Source organism: Brachyhypopomus gauderio, chromosome 5 (assembly GCF_052324685.1).
Source record: "Brachyhypopomus gauderio isolate BG-103 chromosome 5, BGAUD_0.2, whole genome shotgun sequence".
Lineage (NCBI taxonomy): Eukaryota > Metazoa > Chordata > Actinopteri > Gymnotiformes > Hypopomidae > Brachyhypopomus > Brachyhypopomus gauderio.
Window position 1 is genome coordinate 10,088,642 of NC_135215.1, and position 21,334 is coordinate 10,109,975.

Sequence of the window (21,334 nt, forward strand, 5' to 3'; positions counted from 1 at the left end):
CGTGGAACAAGAATGAAATAAATCTCCACAACCACAAAAATACTTACAAGAAGGATAACAGCAAACATGGTCATCTCTGGTAGATTTCATGTAGTTTCACTTTTTCATATCCACATTTCCAGAATTTATTTGTACACGTCTAGGTCATCACTTTTTCACCCTAGTTTGTGTTTACAACATCTTTTTTAATGTTTCGTTTTTTATTGTGTTTGTCACATCAAGCCTGCTTCTGTTTGTGTCTTGGTTTTGTTGTCTGTGCTTTAGAGGTGTGTGTGCTTGAGTGTGTGCATCTGTATGTGTGTGTGTGTGTGTGTGTGCGTGTACATGCATGTGTTGTGCGTGTGAGTGCACATGCATATGTGTTGTGAGTGTGTGTGTGTGTGTTGTGAGTGTGTTGTGAGTGTGTCTGTGTGTGTTGTGAGTGTGTGTGTTGTGTGTGTGTGTGTGTGTGTGTGTCTGTGTCTGTGTGTGTTGTGAGTGTGTGTGTGTGTTGTGAGTGTGTGTGTGTGTGTGTTGTGAGTGTGTGTGTGTGTGTGTGTGTGTGTGTGTGTGTGTGTGTGTGTGTGTGTGTGTGTGTCTGTGTGTGTTGTGAGTGTGTGTGTTCTGAGTGTGTGTATGGCAGCTCTACAGTACAGGCTTGCACCTGCAGTGTGCTGTGGGTCATTGGTCCTGCCCCCCACAGGCCTGATGGACAATGGTAGGAAAGGTCTCATGCTGATTTGCCTGTGGGAGGTTCAGCTGCCTGTCAGCGTCACATGACACGTCTTTGTATGGACAGGCTCCGCCCCTGGAGACCGTCCCACCTCAGATGGCGTGGTTGCTGTAGCTGACGTATGTCGTCTTGGTGGAGGATGCTGATGGAGGAAGAACAACATTACATTGTTAGTGTTTTGAAGGCCTGGTTCTTCGGCCCCATGGACTGTCGTGTCCTCCTTCATTGGGTGTGTTTCTCGAGTCCTCCCTGGTGTTCACAAACCTGCTCTCTAAGACAACGGCACGGCTCCGTCAGCAGGGTGGAGGAGGTAATGAATGAGCTGTGATGTGTGAGCTGGGGACACACACACTGACTGATCTGACCAAGGTGAGTGTTCATGCTTCTGAAGACACACACTGTAATGGAGCATTACAGTCAGCGGCCTCATTACTGCAAACCAGCTCACTTCCCCTGGGGCACCATTGTGTCATCATTACACATATTTCATTATCTGCTTATTTAAAATCTAAATCTTCCAAAGGTTTTGCAGGTTTGTAAATATTGGCGGTGGAGAGAGGTGTGCGGGCTTGTGCTGATGGAAGCATTGGCTGGGCTCCTTTCCTGAGCAGCTAAATGTGAGCATTCAGAGGCAGGTGTACCACACCCATAACCAAAGCCCTGAGCTGAATCATCTTCACGTGCAGTGTGAGTTGTGCTTGTTAAGAAACTTCTGAACTGCGGTATCACACAGCCCCTTGTGTGAGCTCTCGTTAGGCGGTTCAGACGATCCGCACTGGTTGAGCGTGTTTGGAGACATGCTGGGATAAATGGGTCATTAATGTAAACAGGCGGCTTCAATTCCAGAGTGCAGGTAATGAACACATTCACTGTTGGTCTCCATGGTAATGAACACACTCACTGTCAGTCTCCATGGCAATGAACACACTCACTGTTGGGCTCCATGGCAATGAACACACTCACTGTTGGTCTCCATGGCAATGAACACACTTACTGTCGGTCTCCATGGCAACAAACACACTGTCTGTCTCCGTGGCAACAAACACAGTCACTGTCTGTCTCCGTGGCAATAAACACACTCACTGTTGGTCTCCATGCTTTCGCAGAGCTCGGTCTTGGCCTCTCCATTGGGCCGGTCGCCTCCTTTCTGTGTGAGTTTGCCCGACATGGTGGCAGCCGTGACGATGGCCTTGAAGCTCCGCTTGCGTTTGGGAACGTTCTGCTCTGGGTGGAAGATGATTACGTAGACCTTCGGCATGTAAAGCATTCCCAGCGACACAGAGGCACTGAGGCTTAACGAGATGGTTAGAGTGGTGGTTTGGATATACATCTGTGAGTGTGAGAGAGAGAGAGAGACAGAGACAGAGAGACAGACAGACGGAGACAGAGAGAGACACATTATTAACACATTTTTCATTTTTAAATGTTTCATTTAAAAACACATTTTCTTAAAAATTAAATGACCAGGACAGACATCTTTTTGTAATGTATTCAGAAATCCTTAATTCAGATAATTAGTCTCATTGTGATTGTAAGACGTAAAAAAGATCAGGTGGAGGTATCATGGTGATGAAGTTCAGTCAGGTGGAGGTATCATGGTGATGAAGTTCAGATGGGTGGAGGTATCATGGTGATGAAGTCCAGTCAGTTGGAGGAACCATGGTGATGAAGTCCAGTCAGGTGGAGGTATCATGGTGATGAAGTTCAGTCAGGTGGAGGAACCATGGTGATGAAGTCCAGACGGGTGGAGATATCATGGTGATGAAGTCCAGATGGGTGGAGGTATCATGGTGATGAAGTCCAGTTGGGTGGAGATATCATGGTGATGAAGTCCAGACGGGTGGAGGTATCATGGTGATGAAGTCCAGTTGGGTGGAGGTATGATGGTGATGAAGTTCAGACGGGTGGAGGTATCATGGTGATGAAGTCCAGTCAGGTGGCGGTATCATGGTGATGAAATTCAGTTGTGTGGAGGTATCATGGTGATGAAGTCCAGACAGGTGAAGGTATCATGGTGATGAAATTCAGACTGGTGGAGGTATCATGGTGAAGTCGGGTGGAGGGAGATGTTTCCATGGATTTCTGTCATGTTTATGTGTCATATTAATTAGGCTTCGTGTGACATCATCATCACACTCATCTCTGACAGGACAGTAGGGCTCACAGGACAGAGGTTTTTGTCAGGCCTCATATACACACACATCTATTGTGTGTATTATCACACACACACACACACACACACACACACACACACACACACACATGCACGCAGGACGATGTCCTGCTGTGTAACCCAGTGGATTTATGTATTTATTTTTGTGGTAGCTGTTTTATTTATTTTATTCATGCAAGACTTTACATTCTGACACATTGCCAAGACTAATAGTGCTTCGCTATAGTTATGTGAGAGTTGTAGTGCGGCGCCCCCTCTAAGTCACATGGGTGTGCTGTTTTAGCGCCATGACGAGAACAAGTCTGATGTCCGCTTGTAGGAATTTACATCCACTGAAAATAATGTGTTTACTGGTTTTATGGCATTTACACTCACACACAGTGTCTGCATGAGACAGAAAAAGAGACAGACGGAGAGACAGAGGGAGAGACAGAGGGAAAGAGAGAGACCAGAGACACAGGGAGAGACAGAGGGAGAGCCACCGTCTCATTTGCATTTAATCTCCGTCTTGTCATCTCTGCCTCCGGATCGAGACATACTGGACACTGTTACTGCAGTATGTTTTGTGAGAGCTCCTATCAGATTGTGTCATGGAGTGAGACTATTCCGTCAATTACATATATTTACATGTAATTTTTACTTTTACTTGAGTACATTTTGATCCAAGTAGTTTTACTTCACTACATTTGAACGGCCTCAAATTTTCTGAGTAAAAAAAATATTGATGGTGAAAAATTTAATGCGGGCAGAAATTTAAACTTTGAGTCCCAGAACTGAAGGCCAATTGCATGGCCTTGCCTTGCACGTGCCCTTTCCATTGTCTCATAATCAGGTCGTAATCTGGTGCACTTTTTTTCCAAAAGGATGAGATTGTTCTATCTTTAAATCTTCTATCTATCAGGTGCTGTGGGATCCTGTGGACATTTTATTGTGAAAAGTGGAATCCTGTGGGCACTTTATTTTGAATAGTTGGATCCTGTGAGCGTTTTAAATAGTGGAATCCTGTGCGCATTTTGTTTTATTTTGAGATGTGAGATCCTGTGGTCATTTTATATTTTATTTTGAGTTGTGGCAACCTGTGGGCATTTTATTGTGAATAGTGGGCACTGTATTTTGAATAACTGGATCCTGTGAGCATTTACTTTTAAATTGTGGGATCCTATCAGAATTTAAAATTTTTGATGTGGGATCCTGTGGGCATTTTATTGTGAGTAGTGGAATCCTGTTGCATTTTAGTTTGATTTGTGGCATCTTGTGGGCACTTAATTTTGTGTGCATTTAGTTTTTTGAATAATTTGTAATTTAAATTTCTTTATTTATTTATAGTGTTGTCCGTTGGACAATAGGACTAAAAATTGTTTGCACTTTATGGTACAGGTTGTGACTGTCCTTGTGCTGTGAGGAAGTATGTTCCTGAGCCCAGCTAATCTTTTTGCAAGTGTGGATGTGCACTTAAATACACTTTGAAATCGACTTGTGCTGAATTTGGTTCATGATTCATCCATGCATTAAATAACTGAAAGTAACTAAGTACCTTTTACTCAAATTACATTTTAAATGAAGTTATTTTGTACTTTTACTCGAGTAAATTTTGAGATGGGTAATTTTACTTTTACTCTGAGTAGATTTTAGGCAAAGTAATGATACTTTTACTCAATTACAATTTTTCAGTACTCTTTCCACCTCTGGTCCGGAGGTGCCTGGTAGTGTATGATGGTGTCTGGTGGTATATGATGGTGTATGGTGGTGTCTGGTGGTATATGGTGGTGTATGGTGTTGTCCGGAGGTGTCTGGTGGTGTATGATGGTGTATGGTTATGTATGGAGGTTTATAGTGGTGTATGGTGGTGTACAATGGTGTCTGGTGGTATTTGGTGGTGTTTGTTGGTGTAGGGTGGTGAATGGTAATGTCCGGAGGCGTCTGGTGGTGTATGATGGTGTATGGTGGTGTCTGGTGGTATATGGTGGTGTATGGTTGTGTCCGGAGGTGTCTGGTGGTGTATGATGGTGTATGGTGGTGTATGGTTATGTATGGAGGTTTATGGTGGTGTATGGTGGTGTATGGAGGTGTATGGAGTTGTCTGGTGGTGTATGGTTGTGTATGGAGGTGTATGGAGGGGTTATTTAAACAAATGTAACTCTTATTAGTTTAGCCTGAGCTGTGCAGTATTCTTCAAACCAGATGGAAGATGATAACACTTCTCAGTACACTTTCCCTGGTAAAACCGACTTCCTGTTGAGGCACACAGTTCCTTCCCCATTTCCACATGGTCTGGTACAGGTTTCATCTTTGTTCAGTGAGCCTCTAGGAAATCTCTTCATTCAGTGGCCACAGACAGTGTCTCAGAAAACGTCTCAGAGCAAGGCCGATTAGACAGACTCCACTGCACACCGCCCTAATACGCTCTAAACTCTTCTCCAGAGAGTCAATATACAGCCGTCCTGTTATTACTACCATCTATACCCATCAGTTAAGCTCCAGTGACAAAGAGCTAGAGAACCACACTAAGAGGGACGTCAGAGATGTGGGAGAGAGAGAGAGAGAGAGAGAGAGAGAGAGAGAGAGAGAGAGAGAGAGAGAGAGAGAGAGAGAGAGAGAGAGAGAGAGAGATGGTCAGAAAGAGGAAGAGAGTTAGAGGGAGAGAGAGAGAGTCAGAGGGAGAGGGATGGTCAGAAGTTAGAGGGAGAAGTTAGAGGGAGGGAGAGAGTCAGAGAGAGCTGTGGGTGCTCACAGATGGCTGATGAAGGGCGGAGTTCTCCAGGCTCGGCAGTAGTTCCTCTGTTTCCTCTTTGTTGTAAAATTAGTGCAGTAATTCCAACACTGTGTGTCAGCTTCATAACAACAGGCTCATCATAGCCGTGCTTACTTAAGAGAGCTTATGGCTTCCTGATACATCTGGGGCTTCTGTTAGGGATGGTTCCTGTGTTGTTCCACTTGTTTGTTTATTTATTAATTTACTTGATAGATTGGCTTCAAGTGGCACATTCTAACAAATCATTTAGTGTTGCAGGACAATTGCTAATGCAATAAACAAATCAGCTGAGCCAAAATGAAAACTATATCATGTAAAGCAGACACGCAAACATCAGAAACGCATCAGGCAAGCATGAATAGACACACATCAGACACACATCACACACATATGCATCAGACACGCACACATCAGACATGCATCACATCAAACACATCAAAGGTGCATCCGACAACATGACGTGTACATAATACATATACATACATACATACATACAGAATACATATACACACACTAGACAAGGAAACAGGTTTAGACAAGCCCAGATAGAAGTGGGTCTGGACCCGTTGAGCTGCATACAGCAACTGTCAACGGTCATCATACTGTTCAGAACTGAGACTAAATCTAAACAGAAGGAACATGGTAGTCATGGTAGTTGGTACTACATCAAATATACATGGTACTACATCAAATATATAATAAACTAAATCATTCATCAAAACAAGATTTTCAGTAGCCTTGGCAATTAGTAATTTCACTAATTATACTATAAATAATTTCATTTAAATACTGATGAATACTTTAATATAAACTTTAATATAAACAGATAAAGACAAAAGTATATAATGTACACTTTTATATGTAGGCCTATATATAAAGTATAATAATCTTTAATTTCTGGGTATTTGTGTTCTATATCTTACAGCTCTGCCATTTATTCTCCCCAGGCCCCTAAGACTAAGAACGGTGACATTTGGCAGAACTGCGGTTTTAATTGGCTGGATGTCTAGTGACCTGCCAGGGCTGACATCCCAGAGCTGGCTGCGTGTATTCTGACTCTTGCTTTCATAGGGAGACTTTGGTCTCTTGTTATGGTCTTCAGCAGAAGAGTGTTTTAATTAGCTGGATGCTTGCAGCTGTAGCCGTTAAGCACGCAGCGAGACACACATGTGGACGGAGGCCTTAGACCTACTCTGTGATTCAGCCCTGTACCTCTGGACACAGGATGCTTAAAACACAGAGTACTATGAACTCCAAGGCAAGTACAGCAAGACGTCTGGATGCTTTAAGAAGTACGGAGTAGGAATCATGGTACACATGCTTATCACTGGGAATAAATACTGATCAGAGTATAAATACTGGGAATAAATACTAATCAGAGTATAGACACTGGAAATAAATACTGATCAGAGTATAAATACTGTGAATAAATACTGGTCAGAGTACAGATACTGGGAATAACTACTGGGTGTATTATGAATAATGGATAATAGTACAGACACTGGTGTGACATTCGGGCGCAGCCAAGGACGAGACACGGAATCCCCGCTTACGTAGCAAACGTTACGTTTAATAATAACAGATATTGCGCAATGGCGCACGAGAACACTGAAGCACATACACACAACGTGCAGACTTTAGACAAAGACGAGCACAGGACACTGCGCGAGCGCACATTAAATAGACGAACCACATTAGCCCCACGTGATTACGAGACAAGTCACAGGTGAGACTTATTAATCACACGACATAACCCTAACCCACGGATATCCACAGACGCAGACAAAGCACGTGGACCACGTATACACACGCCCAAAAGGGAGGGGCCGGGGTCCTCAACGTGACAACTGGGTGTAGTATAGATCAGTGGGGAACCGTCAGGGCCCTCTACGCCCTCTCAGAGGGCCTAAAATATTCTTAAAACAAAAATATATATAATTTATCCAATTTTTAAAATCTACTTACAGTTTGACAATCGACATCTAAAAAATTTCAAAAATATAAGCAAATAAATTATTCAACCGTGTCTATTCAATCTTTGTTGGAAGGTGAGGGGTTAAGTGGAAGCCTTTGAGCCTGTGTCTCCTCCTATCAGGACTGTGATGCCCGCTGTTCGTTTACAGAGGGCCTGGCAGTTATAATTCAGCGCAATACCAGTTTCAAATGACAGTAAAATTGACCAATCATATCTTCCCTCTTAGTGGGCGGGCTTAACTGTATGATAATTTCCACCCGCTGTGGCGACGCTAGCTGTTGTTAGCATACCACCGCTAGCTAGTTTCGATTCAGTCCTTTGATGCCCTCTTGCACGTTGTTTACATATTCCGCTCCCGAGGAACACGGAGCTGTGAACCTTATTTTGTTGGAACCTTATTTTGCTTAAGAAGTTATTTAGTACAGATATTATTGTTTATTGCGTTTCTAAAGGCCGGCATGGTGGTGTGGTGGTTAGCACTGTCGCCTCACAGCAAGGTGGTCTGGATTCGATTCTCGGTCTGGGCTGCTCTGTGTGGAGTTTGCATGTTCTCCCTGTGCCTGCGTGGGTTTCCTCTGGGTACTCCGGTTTCCTCCCATAGTCCAAAGATGTGCGTGTTAGGTTGATCGATCACTCTAAATTGCCCATGCGTGTGTGTTGGCCATGCGGTGGACTGGCGACCTGCCCATGGTGTACCCTGCCTTTGCCCGGAGATGCTGGGATTGGCTCCAGCCCCCCCGTGACCCCGACTAGCGGGATTAAGCGGTTCAGATAATGGATGGATGGATGGATTGCGTTTCTAAAGCTGTACTGTCGTCTCAGTTTTTTTATTTATTGCAGTTAATTAGGAAGGGAAACAAATTTTTTTCGGGGGGGGGGGGGGGGGGGGTGGGGTGGGAGCGGGCCCAGGTTTAATGGTCACGGTTCGCTACTGGTATAGATAATGGGTAATAGTACAGACACTGGATATAGTATGGATAAAAACTTCTGGTATGGGAGTCATGATGGTTGAACAGGAAAAGAAGCAGGCTTACTATATATTAAGAAAGCTGAAAGCTGTGTTACAAGAAGTTTCATGTCTAGCCAGACATCTCTGACTGCATCTTTAATCATAGCAGTGTATGTGCAGCACAAATGGACATTTTAACTGTGATACCATGTTATAAGGACATAACGCCATCAACATAATCAGAGCATGATATGAGGACGTAACACCATAAACACAATCAGAGCATGTCATGAGGACATAACACCATAGACACAATCAGAGCATGTTATAAGGACATTGCACCAGACACAATCAGAGCATGTTATAAGGACATAATGCCATAGACACAACCAGAGCATATTATATGGGCATAATGCCATAGACACAATCAGAGCATGTTATGAGGACATTACACCACAGATACAATGAGAGCATGTTATAAGGACATGACGCCACAGACACAATCAGAGCATGTTATGAGGACATAATACCATAGACACAATTAGAGCATGTTATGAGGACATAATGCCATAGATACAATCAGACCGTGTTATGAGGACATAATACCATAGACACAATCAGCATATTATGAGGACGTAACACCATAGACACAATCAGAGCATGTTATAAGGACATTACACCATAGACATAATCAGAGCATGTTATGAGGACATAACGCCATAGGCACAATCAGAGCATGTTATAAGGACATAACATCATAGACACAATCAGAGCATGTTATGAGGACATAATGCCATAGACACAATCAGACCGTGTTATGAGGACATAATACCGTAGACACAATCAGAGCATATTATGAGGACGTAACACCATAGACATAATCAGAGCATGTTATAAGGGCATTACACCATAGATACAATCAGAGCATGTTATGAGGACATAACACCTTATACACAATCAGAGCATGTTATAAGGACATGATGCCACAGACACAATCAGTGCATGTTATAAGGACATTACACCATAGACATAATCAGAGCATGTTATGAGGACATAACACCATAGACACAATCAGAGCATGTTATAAGGACATGATGCCACAGACACAATCAGAGCATGTTATGAGGACATAATGCCATAGACACAATCAGAGCATGTTATGAGGACATAATACCATAGACAGAATCAGAGCATATTATGAGGACGTAACCCCATAGACACAATGAGAGCATGTTATAAGGACATTACACCATAGATACAATGAGAGCATGTTATGAGGACATAACACCATAGATACAATTAGAGCATGTTATGAGGACATAACACCATAGACACAATCAGTGCATGTTATAAGGACATTACACCATAGACATAATCAGAGCATGTTATGAGGACATAACACCATAGACACAATCAGAGCATGTTATAAGGACATGACGCCACAGACACAATCAGAGCATGTTATGAGGACATAATGCCATAGACACAATCAGAGGATGTTATAAGGACATTACACCATAGGCATAATCAGAGCATGTTATGAGGACATAACACCATAGACACAATCAGAGCATGTTATAAGGACATAACACCATAGACACAATCAGAGCATGTTATAAGGACATTACACCATAGACACAATCAGAGCCTGTTATATGCAAATATCGCCATAGACACAATCAAAGCATGTTATGAGGACATAACACCATAGACACAATCAGAGCATGTTATAAGGACATTACACCATAGACATAATCAGAGCATGTTATGAGGACATAACACCATAGACACAATCAGAGCATGTTATAAGGACATGACGCCACAGACACAATCAGAGCATGTTATGAGGACATAATGCCATAGACACAATCAGAGCATGTTATGAGGACATAATACCATAGACAGAATCAGAGCATATTATGAGGACGTAACACCATAGACACAATGAGAGCATGTTATAAGGACATGACGCCACAGACACAATCAGAGCATGTTATGAGGACATAATGCCATAGACACAATCAGAGCATGTTATGAGGACATAATACCATAGACAGAATCAGAGCATATTATGAGGACGTAACACCATAGACACAATGAGAGCATGTTATGAGGACATAACACCATAGACACAATCAGAGCATGTTATAAGGACATTACACCATAGACATAATCAGAGCATGTTATGAGGACATAACACCATAGACACAATCAGAGCATGTTATAAGGACATAACGCCATAGACACAATCAGAGCATGTTATGAGGACATAATGCCATAGACACAATCAGACCGTGTTATGAGGACATAATACCATAGACACAATCAGAGCATATTATGAGGACATAACACCATAGACACAATCAGAGCATGTTATAAGGGCATTACACCATAGACATAATCAGAGCATGTTATAAGGGCATTACACCATAGACACAATCAGAGCATGTTATGAGGACATAACACCTTATACACAATCAGAGCATGTTATGAGGACATAACACCTTATACACAATCAGAGCATGTTATAAGGACATGATGCCACAGACACAATCAGTGCATGTTATAAGGACATTACACCATAGATACAATCAGAGCATGTTATGAGGACATAACACCATAGACACAATCAGAGCATGTTATAAGGACTCTACACCATAGACATAATCAGAGCATGTTATGAGGACATAACACCATAGACACAATCAGAGCATGTTATAAGGACATAACACCATAGACACAATCAGAGCATGTTATGAGGACATAATGCCATAGACACAATCAGACCGTGTTATGAGGACATAATACCATAGACACAATCAGAGCATATTATGAGGATGTAACACCATAGACACAATCAGAGCATGTTATAAGGACATTACACCATAGATACAATGAGAGCATGTTATGAGGACATAACACCATAGACACAATCAGAGCATGTTATGAGGACATAACGCCATAGGCACAATCAGAGCATGTTATAAGGACATAGCGTCATAGACACAATCAGACCGTGTTATGGGGACATAATACCATAGACACAATCACAGAGCATATTATGAGGACGTAACACCATAGACACAATCAGAGCATGTTATAAGGGCATTACGCCATAGATACAATGAGAGCATGTTATGAGGACATAACACTATATACACAATGAGAGCATGTTATAAGGACATGACGCCACAGACACAATAAGAGCATGTTATGAGGACATAACACCATAGACACAATCAGAGCATGTTATAAGGGCATTACACCATAGATACAATCAGAGCATGTTATGAGGACATAACACCATATACACAATCAGAGCATGTTATAAGGACATGATGCAACAGACACAATCAGAGCATGTTATGAGGACATAATACCATAGACACAATCAGAGCATGTTATAAGGAAATAACCAGGGCTTAATTTGAGCCGGATCCTGCTGGAACAGGATCCGGGAACTCCTTCATTTTGTAGGGTGCGTTCCGGGAACTGTCTGCCTCGATCCGGTAACTTTCAAGCCTACTAATTATAAGTTATGAAGAAATCTGTCTGCGTTGAACCAATTAATTGAACAATTAATTCTATAAAAGACATTTTTTAAACAATGTCCACATTCAGGCTTCCTAAATCACATAAGAGCTCTCCTTTTTAGCGATGCCTTTAGGCGTCTCCCCTATAAAGCTAGTTATACTTTCACGAGTGACCGTAGCGCGCGACTCCGCCCACCTCGCATGAACCTCCGTGAACGGTGGAACGATATGTGGTAGTATAAAGGAACCCCCCTTAAAAACAGGAGAAGGAACATTTACCTGACCAATTTTAATGTTGCTTTGTGTTTCAGATTTGAAAAGTGCTGGAATTTAGGCGAAAGTACTTAATGCACTTAAAATGCACTTCTGCACTTAAAACACTTATAAAACATACGTAAATCATTTTAAAGTAATTTATATATACTGTACGAATTGGCTTGTTATTTTGACATTTGTGCGCCTAAGCGTTGCGTTTTGTGTGCGAACCGGGGACATTGTTGGCCTCAGTGACCCCTTGTCTCATGCCGCTGTTTGCGTTCCGGCATCGTTTGATTTACAAATTAAGCACTGGACATAACGCCTTAAACACAATCAGAGCACGTTATATGGACATAACACCATAGACACAATCAGAGCATGTTATGAGTACATAACACCATAGACACAATCAAAGCATGTTATGAGGACATAAGACCATAGATACAATCAGAGCATGTGCTTCTCATATTGGTCACGATCATCATGCTATTCACATGATGATTCAGCAAAGGTAACAAATTAGTTAGAAATCCCTGAACACTTCATTTATTTATTTATTTTACAATATTGTTTGGTATGTTATTTGTAACATTTAGGAACATGTACACTCATTAAATTGACCCAGTTCAAGTGCCCCTTTGAGGAAACTCACCAGACACTGTCATTGCCCCTCTGAGGAAACTCCCATCTAGGTGGCCACTGTTGCTTAGTTACCTGACTCCTGAGGTCTGCATATCCATCTTCAGGTATTGTTTCCTCATCCTGACATCATACTGAGATTCAGCAGCTTCAGTGCTAACTGGGGTCCTCAGATCTGCCCTCCAGACCAACACTAGCTCTGCACTATTGGCTGAAAATTCTCTATCTCTTCATCAGTGGTCTGGCCACTGGACACATGTGGACAGGATCATCTCAGGTGACTGACATACTCTATTTATTCTGCAGCATATAAACACCCCACCAATACATGTGAACACCCCAGCAATGCATAAACATCCCAGTAGTGCATATGAACACCCCAGTAGTGTTTAACATCCATAAATGTACTGACTTTATCGTGTAAATTTACATTTATGGCATTTGGCAGACGCCCTTATCCAGAGCGACTTACATTTTTTATCTCATATTTATACAAGTGAGCAATTGAGGGTTAAGGGCCTTGCTCAGGGACACCTCAGTCATGGCCTCAGGTCTGGGAATCTAACCCACGACCCTCTGGTCACAAGACCAGCTCCCTAACCACCAGGCCATGACTGCCCTGACGGCCATGACGTGTAAATATAAGGACTTTATCATGTGTAAATGTGATGTAAATGTTAGGACTTTACCATGTGTACATATAAGGACTATAATGTTTTTAATGTCTAAATTTAATGTCTAAATGTAAGGACTTTAACATGTAAGGATTTTAACGTGTAAATGTAAGGAATTTAACATGTAAGGACTTTAATTTGTAAATGTAAGGACTTAAACCTACAATTGGAGTTGTGGGGTTTGTTAGGTGCCGTCAGGTTAAGGCAGTATTAGTTAAGGTATTGCTGGGTAAAGGGTATCATGTTAAGCTATGTTATGTTGTTATGTTTTAGGTTAGGTGTTAGGTGAAGGTATTTAGAGGTTAAAGGTAGCATCAGGTGAAGGTATTGTTATTGTTGTTTAAATAACCCCTGCCATGCTCACCTGCTCTAATTTGTCTGAAAGCTCCTTGGACAGAGCTCATCCCAGACATGAAGCTCGGAATGGTTCTGTTGCTCTAGCAACCAACCTCCTTTGGCTGTTTGTTTGCCTCTATTGCTTGTGCCACTTCCTGGTCCAGAGACCCCAGCCAGGACTGTGAGGGAGGACTACCCCCTGGAGCCGTCCTGTGTGTCTTACGCATCTACGTCTCTCCATTTCACTCACTCACACTCAGTTACACAAGCAGGCTGATCCCCTTTACAGTTTACACATACACAACTCCTCCTGATCCCCTTTAAAGTTTTGACACACAAGTTTACTGCTCAACTCCAGCAAAATCTAACTTGGCTTGATGTTCATACCTTGTTGACAACAAAGTCAACCGTGCCACAAAATCAACTGGAAGTGATATACACTTCATCGAGGCCCAGTGAACACAAGGACTCCGTAACATTTCCACCATATTAATGACGCCACACCCTGTCCACCTCCTTAATGAAATGTTGGCTACTGTGCACTGAATCAGCAGCCCAGGCCTCTGTCTCTGAGAGATGGCCTCAAATACACCTTGGTTACTGTCACAGCCTCCGGAGAAATGCAGTCAGTACATCTGCCTGGGTGTCTGGGGATGTTCAGTTGAGCTGGTACTAAGCATCTCAGTGGGGAGTCTTGACCAAGTCCGTAAGCAGCATAATCTTTGTCCCTGATTTAAGGCAGAGAGCTAAATCTTAGGCTCACCAAACAAAACCCAGTTAATCCTAATCCTAATCCTAATTACATTTGTGTGTGTGTGTGGGGGGGGGGGTAGTAAAATGACTTAACAGCCTTAATAGGATTAGGAAAAGTCTTTAAACTGTGTGCCACTGCTTGACATAATAAGTTGGGCTTCGTCTTGATATATGTTGGTAAGTCGAGCAAACCCTTTTCTACATGGGGTGTCTGAACACAGTATTTCCTCTGGTCATTTTCTAAGAATCCCTATGAGATGATTGTTCGGGATTTAGCGTGGTGCAATAATTTGTAGCTCAAGACAAACTTCTTTTCGTTTTGTTTTACAGGCCTTACTAGTAGAAGGGTGAGTAATGGATACTCTCATGAATATGTGCAGCGTTCCATCTGTTCTCTAAATTACACATCACACTACAATTAAGTGGCTCAATTCAGCTGAACACACACAGGCTCCTGTGTGTAGCCAAGCTGCAAAAGATACTGAACTACAACACACACAACGCCCATCTCCAGGTGCTGGACAACAACACCCACAACACCCATCTCCAGGTGCTGAACTACAATGCCTACAATGCCCATTTCCAGGTGCTGAACTACAACACCCACAATGCCCATCTCTAGGTGCTGAACTACAACATCCACAACACCCATCTCCAGGTGCTGAACTACAACACCCACAACACCAACCTCCAGATGCTGAAAACAACCACAATACCCATCTCCAGGTGTTGAACTACAGCACCCACAGTGCCCATCTCCAGGTGTTGAACTACAACAACCACAATGCCCATCTCCAGGTGCTGAACTACAACACCCACAATACCAATCTCCAGGTGTTGAACTACAACAACCACAATGACCATCTCCAGGTGCTTAACTACAACACCCATCTCCAGGTGCTGAGCTACAACACCCACACTGCCCATCTCCAGGTACAGTGGATTTGTTGCCTGAAGAGCTGTTACCCACCTTCCATTTATTAAAATATTCCTGCTTTGTGTTAGTCACACATCACATGAATTCTTGACATTACATAACATTCACTTAGCAACACAAAGTAGCACACATTTTGAGTCATTTCATTCAGGCTGCATAAATATGAGAGACCTCATGAGAGTGGAGAGAGCTGACGATTGTCCCCCCTCAGATCACAGGACTGTCCCCCCTCAGATCACAGGACTGTCCCCCCTCAGACCACAGGACTGTCCCCTCACAGATCGCACGACTGTCCCCCATCAGACCACACGATTGTCCCCCCTCAGACTACAGGACTGTCCTCCCTCAGACCACAGGATTGTCCCACTCAGACCAAAGAGCTGTCCACCCTCAGACCGCAAAGCTGTCCACCCTCAGACCACAGAGCTGTCCCTCCTCAGACCACAGGACTGCCATCCCTCAAACCACAGAGCTGCCATCCCTCAGACCACATGATTGTCCCCCCTCAGACCGCAAAGCTGTCCCCCTCAGACCACAGAGCTGTCCCTCCTCAGACCACACAACTGTCCCCCCTCAGACCACACGACTGTCCCCCCTCGGACACTCAGCTTCTGTTTTGAATAGTCAAACAGAATTTTAACTCACTCACTTTCACTCATTCACTCACATCATATTCATATTGTTGTTATGACAACACTGAGTCCATTCACATTAACATCCTACAAATATCCACCTCCTCTGTTAATGTGCAGCATAAATTATCTTATTCAAAAACAAATTATTTAACTAACGGGATACATGATAAATGAAGAACCCATCCCTTTCCTGACGCTAACATGTTTATGAGCGAGCCTCATTCTGCACAGGTCCTTTGTGGTGTATGGTCTGGCTGTATCACTCCAGCCTTCATCACTGCGCTCTCCTCTTCGTGAGGGCCAGGTCCTTCAGTGCACCAAGCAGCCTTCATACACAAGCGTTTCTCTGATGCTGTGGAGGTCACTTTAGCTCAGCTAGGCCTTGACATCTCATATTATTCTCAGGTGATGGGTTGGTTTCACCAGCTGGCTAAGGACCTGCTCAGTCATCTTCATCTTCATCATCATCTTCATCTTCTCTGTAGTAAAAACGCATTCGATGTGAGTGCATCTGGAGCTCAGGACATCTGCGAGTCTGGCACTGGGGCAGATAGTGCAGGTAGGGCAGATAAGGCAGGGTTTGAGAACTGCCTCCTCCTCCTGCTCCTCTTAACAGGGGAACAGGACCTACAGGACCTCACCCTGTTCCACTCCGCCACCCTGCACAGGAAACTCACACTATCATAACAATCAACCACCCATTTTACAGCTAGAAAGACTTAAGAGCATGTGTGTGTGTGTGTGTGTGTGTGTGTGTGTGTGTGTGTGTGTGTGTGTGTGTGTGTGTGTGTGTGTGTGTGTGTATGTGTGTGTGTGTGTGTGTGTGTGTGTGTGTGTGTGTGTGTGTGTGTGTAGGAGACTAACCTCTGGGTCTCAGCATGGGTGTACCCGCTTAAAATGATAAATCTACACATAATTTCAGGCACAACACAGCAAAAACGTCCAAATTACCCCAGAAGATCAACCCCAGCATAAACTACACCAGCATATCAACCCCAGAATTAACTTCACCAACATATCAATCCCAGCATTAACTTCACCAGCACTAATAAACCCAGCATTAACTACCCCAGCATATCAACCCCAGCATTAACTTCACCAGCATATCAACCCCAGCACTATCTACCCCAGCATATCAACCCCAGCACTAACTACACCAGCATATCAACCCCAGCACTACCTACCCCGGCACTAACTACCCCAGCATATCAACCCCAGCATTAACTACCCCAAAACTAACTACCCCAGCACTAACTACCCCAGCACATCAACCCCAGCACTAACTACACCAGCATATCAACCCCAGCACTATCTACCCCGGCACTAACTACCCCAGCATATCAACCCCAGCATTAACTACCCCAAAACTAACTACCCAAGCACTATCTACCCCAGCATATCAACCCCAGCACTAACTACACCAGCATATCAACCCCAGCACTATCTACCCCGGCACTAACTACCCCAGCATATCAACCCCAGCATTAACTACCCCAAAACCAACTACCCCAGCACTAACTACCCCAGCACATCAACCCCAGCAAAACATTCAGACCTGATTGATCTGCTTCATAAAATTTGTAATGTCTTCACCATTGAAAGGAATTGATTACCTAAAAGACAGTACAGCCAGTTATCACACTGCATTTAATTTAACCATTTTAACAGAGATCTGAAAACAGAAAATGTCAGCATGCTCACAGGGCATGGGGGGCGCTATAGTTCTACATGCATGAGGGTTGGAATTAGCATTAAATATTTGAATATGTAATTTACAAACACAACCTAGACCACACTGCTCACACACACACACCTACACTACACCTCCCATACACATCCTACACTACAACACACACACATACACTACAACACTCACACACACCTACACTACACCTCCCATACATATCCTACACTACAACACTCACACCTACACTACACCTCCCATACACATCCTACACTACAACACACACACCTACACTACAACACTCACACACCTACACTACACCTCCCATACACATCCTACACTACAACACACACACCTACACTACAACACTCACACACACCTACACTACACCTCCCATACACATCCTACACTACAACACTCACACCTACACTACACCTCCCATACACATCCTACACTACATTACACACACACCTACACTACAACACTCACACACACACCTACACTACACCTCCCATACACATCCTACACTACAACACTCACACACCTACACTACACCTCCCATACACATCCTATACTACAAAACACACACCTACACTACAACAATCACACACACCTATACTACAACACACACACCTACACTACAACACCCGCACACAATCAACACAACACTCACACACAACCTACACAACAAAATACACACACCTACACTACAACACTCACACACTACAACACTACAACACCACTCACACACACCTACTCTACAACGCCAACATTCACACAAAATGGAATCTTCTTAATGGCAGATATAAACATGTTTACCCTTTCCTCTTGTGTGAAATTCAGTTATATTCCTGGATGGTATTTGGTGTATGTCAGTTATATTCCTGGATGGTATTTGGTATATGTCAGTTATATTCCTGGATGGTATTTGGTATATGTCAGTTATATTCCTGGATGGTATTTGGTGTATGTCAGTTATATTCCTGGATGGTATTTGGTATATGTCAGTTATATTCCTGGATGGTATTTGGTATATGTCAGTTATATTCCTGGATGGTATTTGGTGTATGTCAGTTATATTCCTGGATGGTATTTGGTATATGTCAGTTATATTCCTGGATGGTATTTGGTGTATGTCAGTTATATTCCTGGATGGTATTTGGTGTATGTCAGTTATATTCCTGGATGGTATTTGGTATATGTCAGTTATATTCCTGGATGGTATTTGGTATATGTCAGTTATATTCCTGGATGGTATTTGGTGTATGTCAGTTATATTCCTGGATGGTATTTGGTATATGTCAGTTATATTCCTGGATGGTATTTGGTGTATGTCAGTTATATTCCTGGATGGTATTTGGTGTATGTCAGTTATATTCCTGGATGGTATTTGGTATATGTCAGTTATATTCCTGGATGGTATTTGGTATATGTCAGTTATATTCCTGGATGGTATTTGGTGTATGTCAGTTATATTCCTGGATGGTATTTGGTATATGTCAGTTATATTCCTGGATGGTATTTGGTATATGTCAGTTATATTCCTGGATAGTATTTGGTACATATCAATTACAAAAATTACTCATTATTTAATTTCTTTTTGTCTGAGCACAGAGCCTTAGTGCACAATATTGTACATCAGTTGATCCCCATTAAAGGTTCTGGATGTATTTCTTAAGCTACAAAGATTTTCCTCCCTTGTTTATCAAATGCTTCATGAAGTCATTTTCTCATTTCATGCAGTAATGAGTGTAGACACTGGGAGACAGAGTCTACAGTGTCCTAATCACTCTACAGCACCAGCGGTGAATAACATGCACACAACGCTGTTAGCTTAGGAGGTAATTGGTGTATCCAGAAGAGTCTCTATCAGATACTGCATGCGGAAATAATTACACTGAGCAACTAATGCGGTGACAGAAGACCAAAGTTGTAATGAGGTTTTATATAACAGCGTAAGAGAAGCAGGAACTAAGCTTTTTCTGGCCAAATACCAAGTTTCCTTGACTTTCCCAGAAGACTCTGCAGATGATAAGCTAAACCATCTAATTTTCATTGAGATGCCCAGGTGAAGTTCCTCTCTCACAGATTAAAATGTGTCATGAGACTGCACCCATTCAAACCACTGGAGCCCCCTGTCCTCACTGTCTCATCTCCTGACTGTATCATCTCCTGAATATCATCTCCTGGATTCCTTTCAGATTAGAGATGCTATGGGGTCAACGGATTAATCAGATTAATCAACAGGAGAGATTATTACCTTCAGCTTTACACTGCAAAACTACCTCAAACACACCAGACACAAAAACCTAGAATCCTTAGCTACAAACAAAATCTGCACAGGAAGAAATGAGAAAGGTTGAGATTAGACGTCAAAACACTTACCCTCTCTGCGGATTGGGCAGTGCCGAAGAAGATGGGTATAAACGCTAACCAAATGATGCAGGTGGTGTACATGGTAAATCCAATGGGCTTGGCCTCGTTGAAGGTCTCTGGCACGCCCCGGGTCTTGATGGCATAAACAGTACATGTGACCATCAGGAGGATGCTGTAGCCCAAGGAACAGATGAGCGAGAGGTCTGAGATGTCACATTTGAGCACGCCGCGTGCCTTGTCCGGGTCAGGGCTGCGCTGTTCGCCGTAGTCCACCACGGTGTGCGGCGGATCAGCGGCGAACCACACGAACACGCCCAGCAGCTGCACGGAGATCAGGCTGAAGGTGATGACAAGCTGGGAGGCGGGGCTAATAAAGCGAGGAGCTGCCACAGACTTCTTGCCCTGCTCGAAGATGCGGTGGATGCGGTTGGTCTTGGTGAGCAGAGCGGCGTAGCTGAAGCACATGCCCAGGCCCAGGAAGATACGGCGCAGTGAGCAGACCACCAGGTTGGGCGTGGCGATCATCAGGAAAGTAATGGCATAGCACAGGAAGATGCCAGTCAGGAGGACGTAGCTCATTTCACGGCCCGACGCCCGCACGATTGGCGTGTCGTTGTAGCGCACGAAGGTGACCACCACGCCGCTGGTAGCGAGGATGCCCAGCAGGGCCAGGACGACGGGCACGGCAGCCCAGGCGGAGTGCCACTCCAGCTTGATGATGGGGATGGGCCGGCAGCCGGTGCGGTTGCGGTCGGGACGCTGCTCGTACGGGCACAGCTCGCAGGTGAACTCGCCCGCCTGGTAGTGGTAGCCCTCACATCGCTCGCAGTGCCAGCAGCACGACACGCCCTTCACCACCTTCTTCCGCTCGCCCGCACGGCATGGGACGCTGCACACGGACGCGGGCAGCCTGGGGTCACCCAGCCTCCAGCGCATTCCCTCCATCTG

At 43.6% G+C, this 21,334-nt stretch overlaps 1 protein-coding gene across 1 annotated transcript in view; it reads right to left on the reverse strand.

Moving 5' to 3' along the window:
* Positions 1-291: 291 nt before the first annotated feature.
* The window catches only part of grm8a (glutamate receptor, metabotropic 8a), a 177,827-nt gene continuing 156,784 nt past the window's right edge, over positions 292-21,334 (reverse strand). The window contains exons 9-11 of the mRNA XM_077005528.1: positions 20,396-21,331; positions 1,796-2,042; positions 292-854 (exon numbers count right to left, since the gene is read on the reverse strand). Of these exons, the coding sequence (XP_076861643.1) occupies positions 805-854; positions 1,796-2,042; positions 20,396-21,331 (1,233 nt within the window). The 3' untranslated portion in view covers positions 292-804. The remainder of the gene's footprint in view (positions 855-1,795; positions 2,043-20,395; positions 21,332-21,334) is intronic.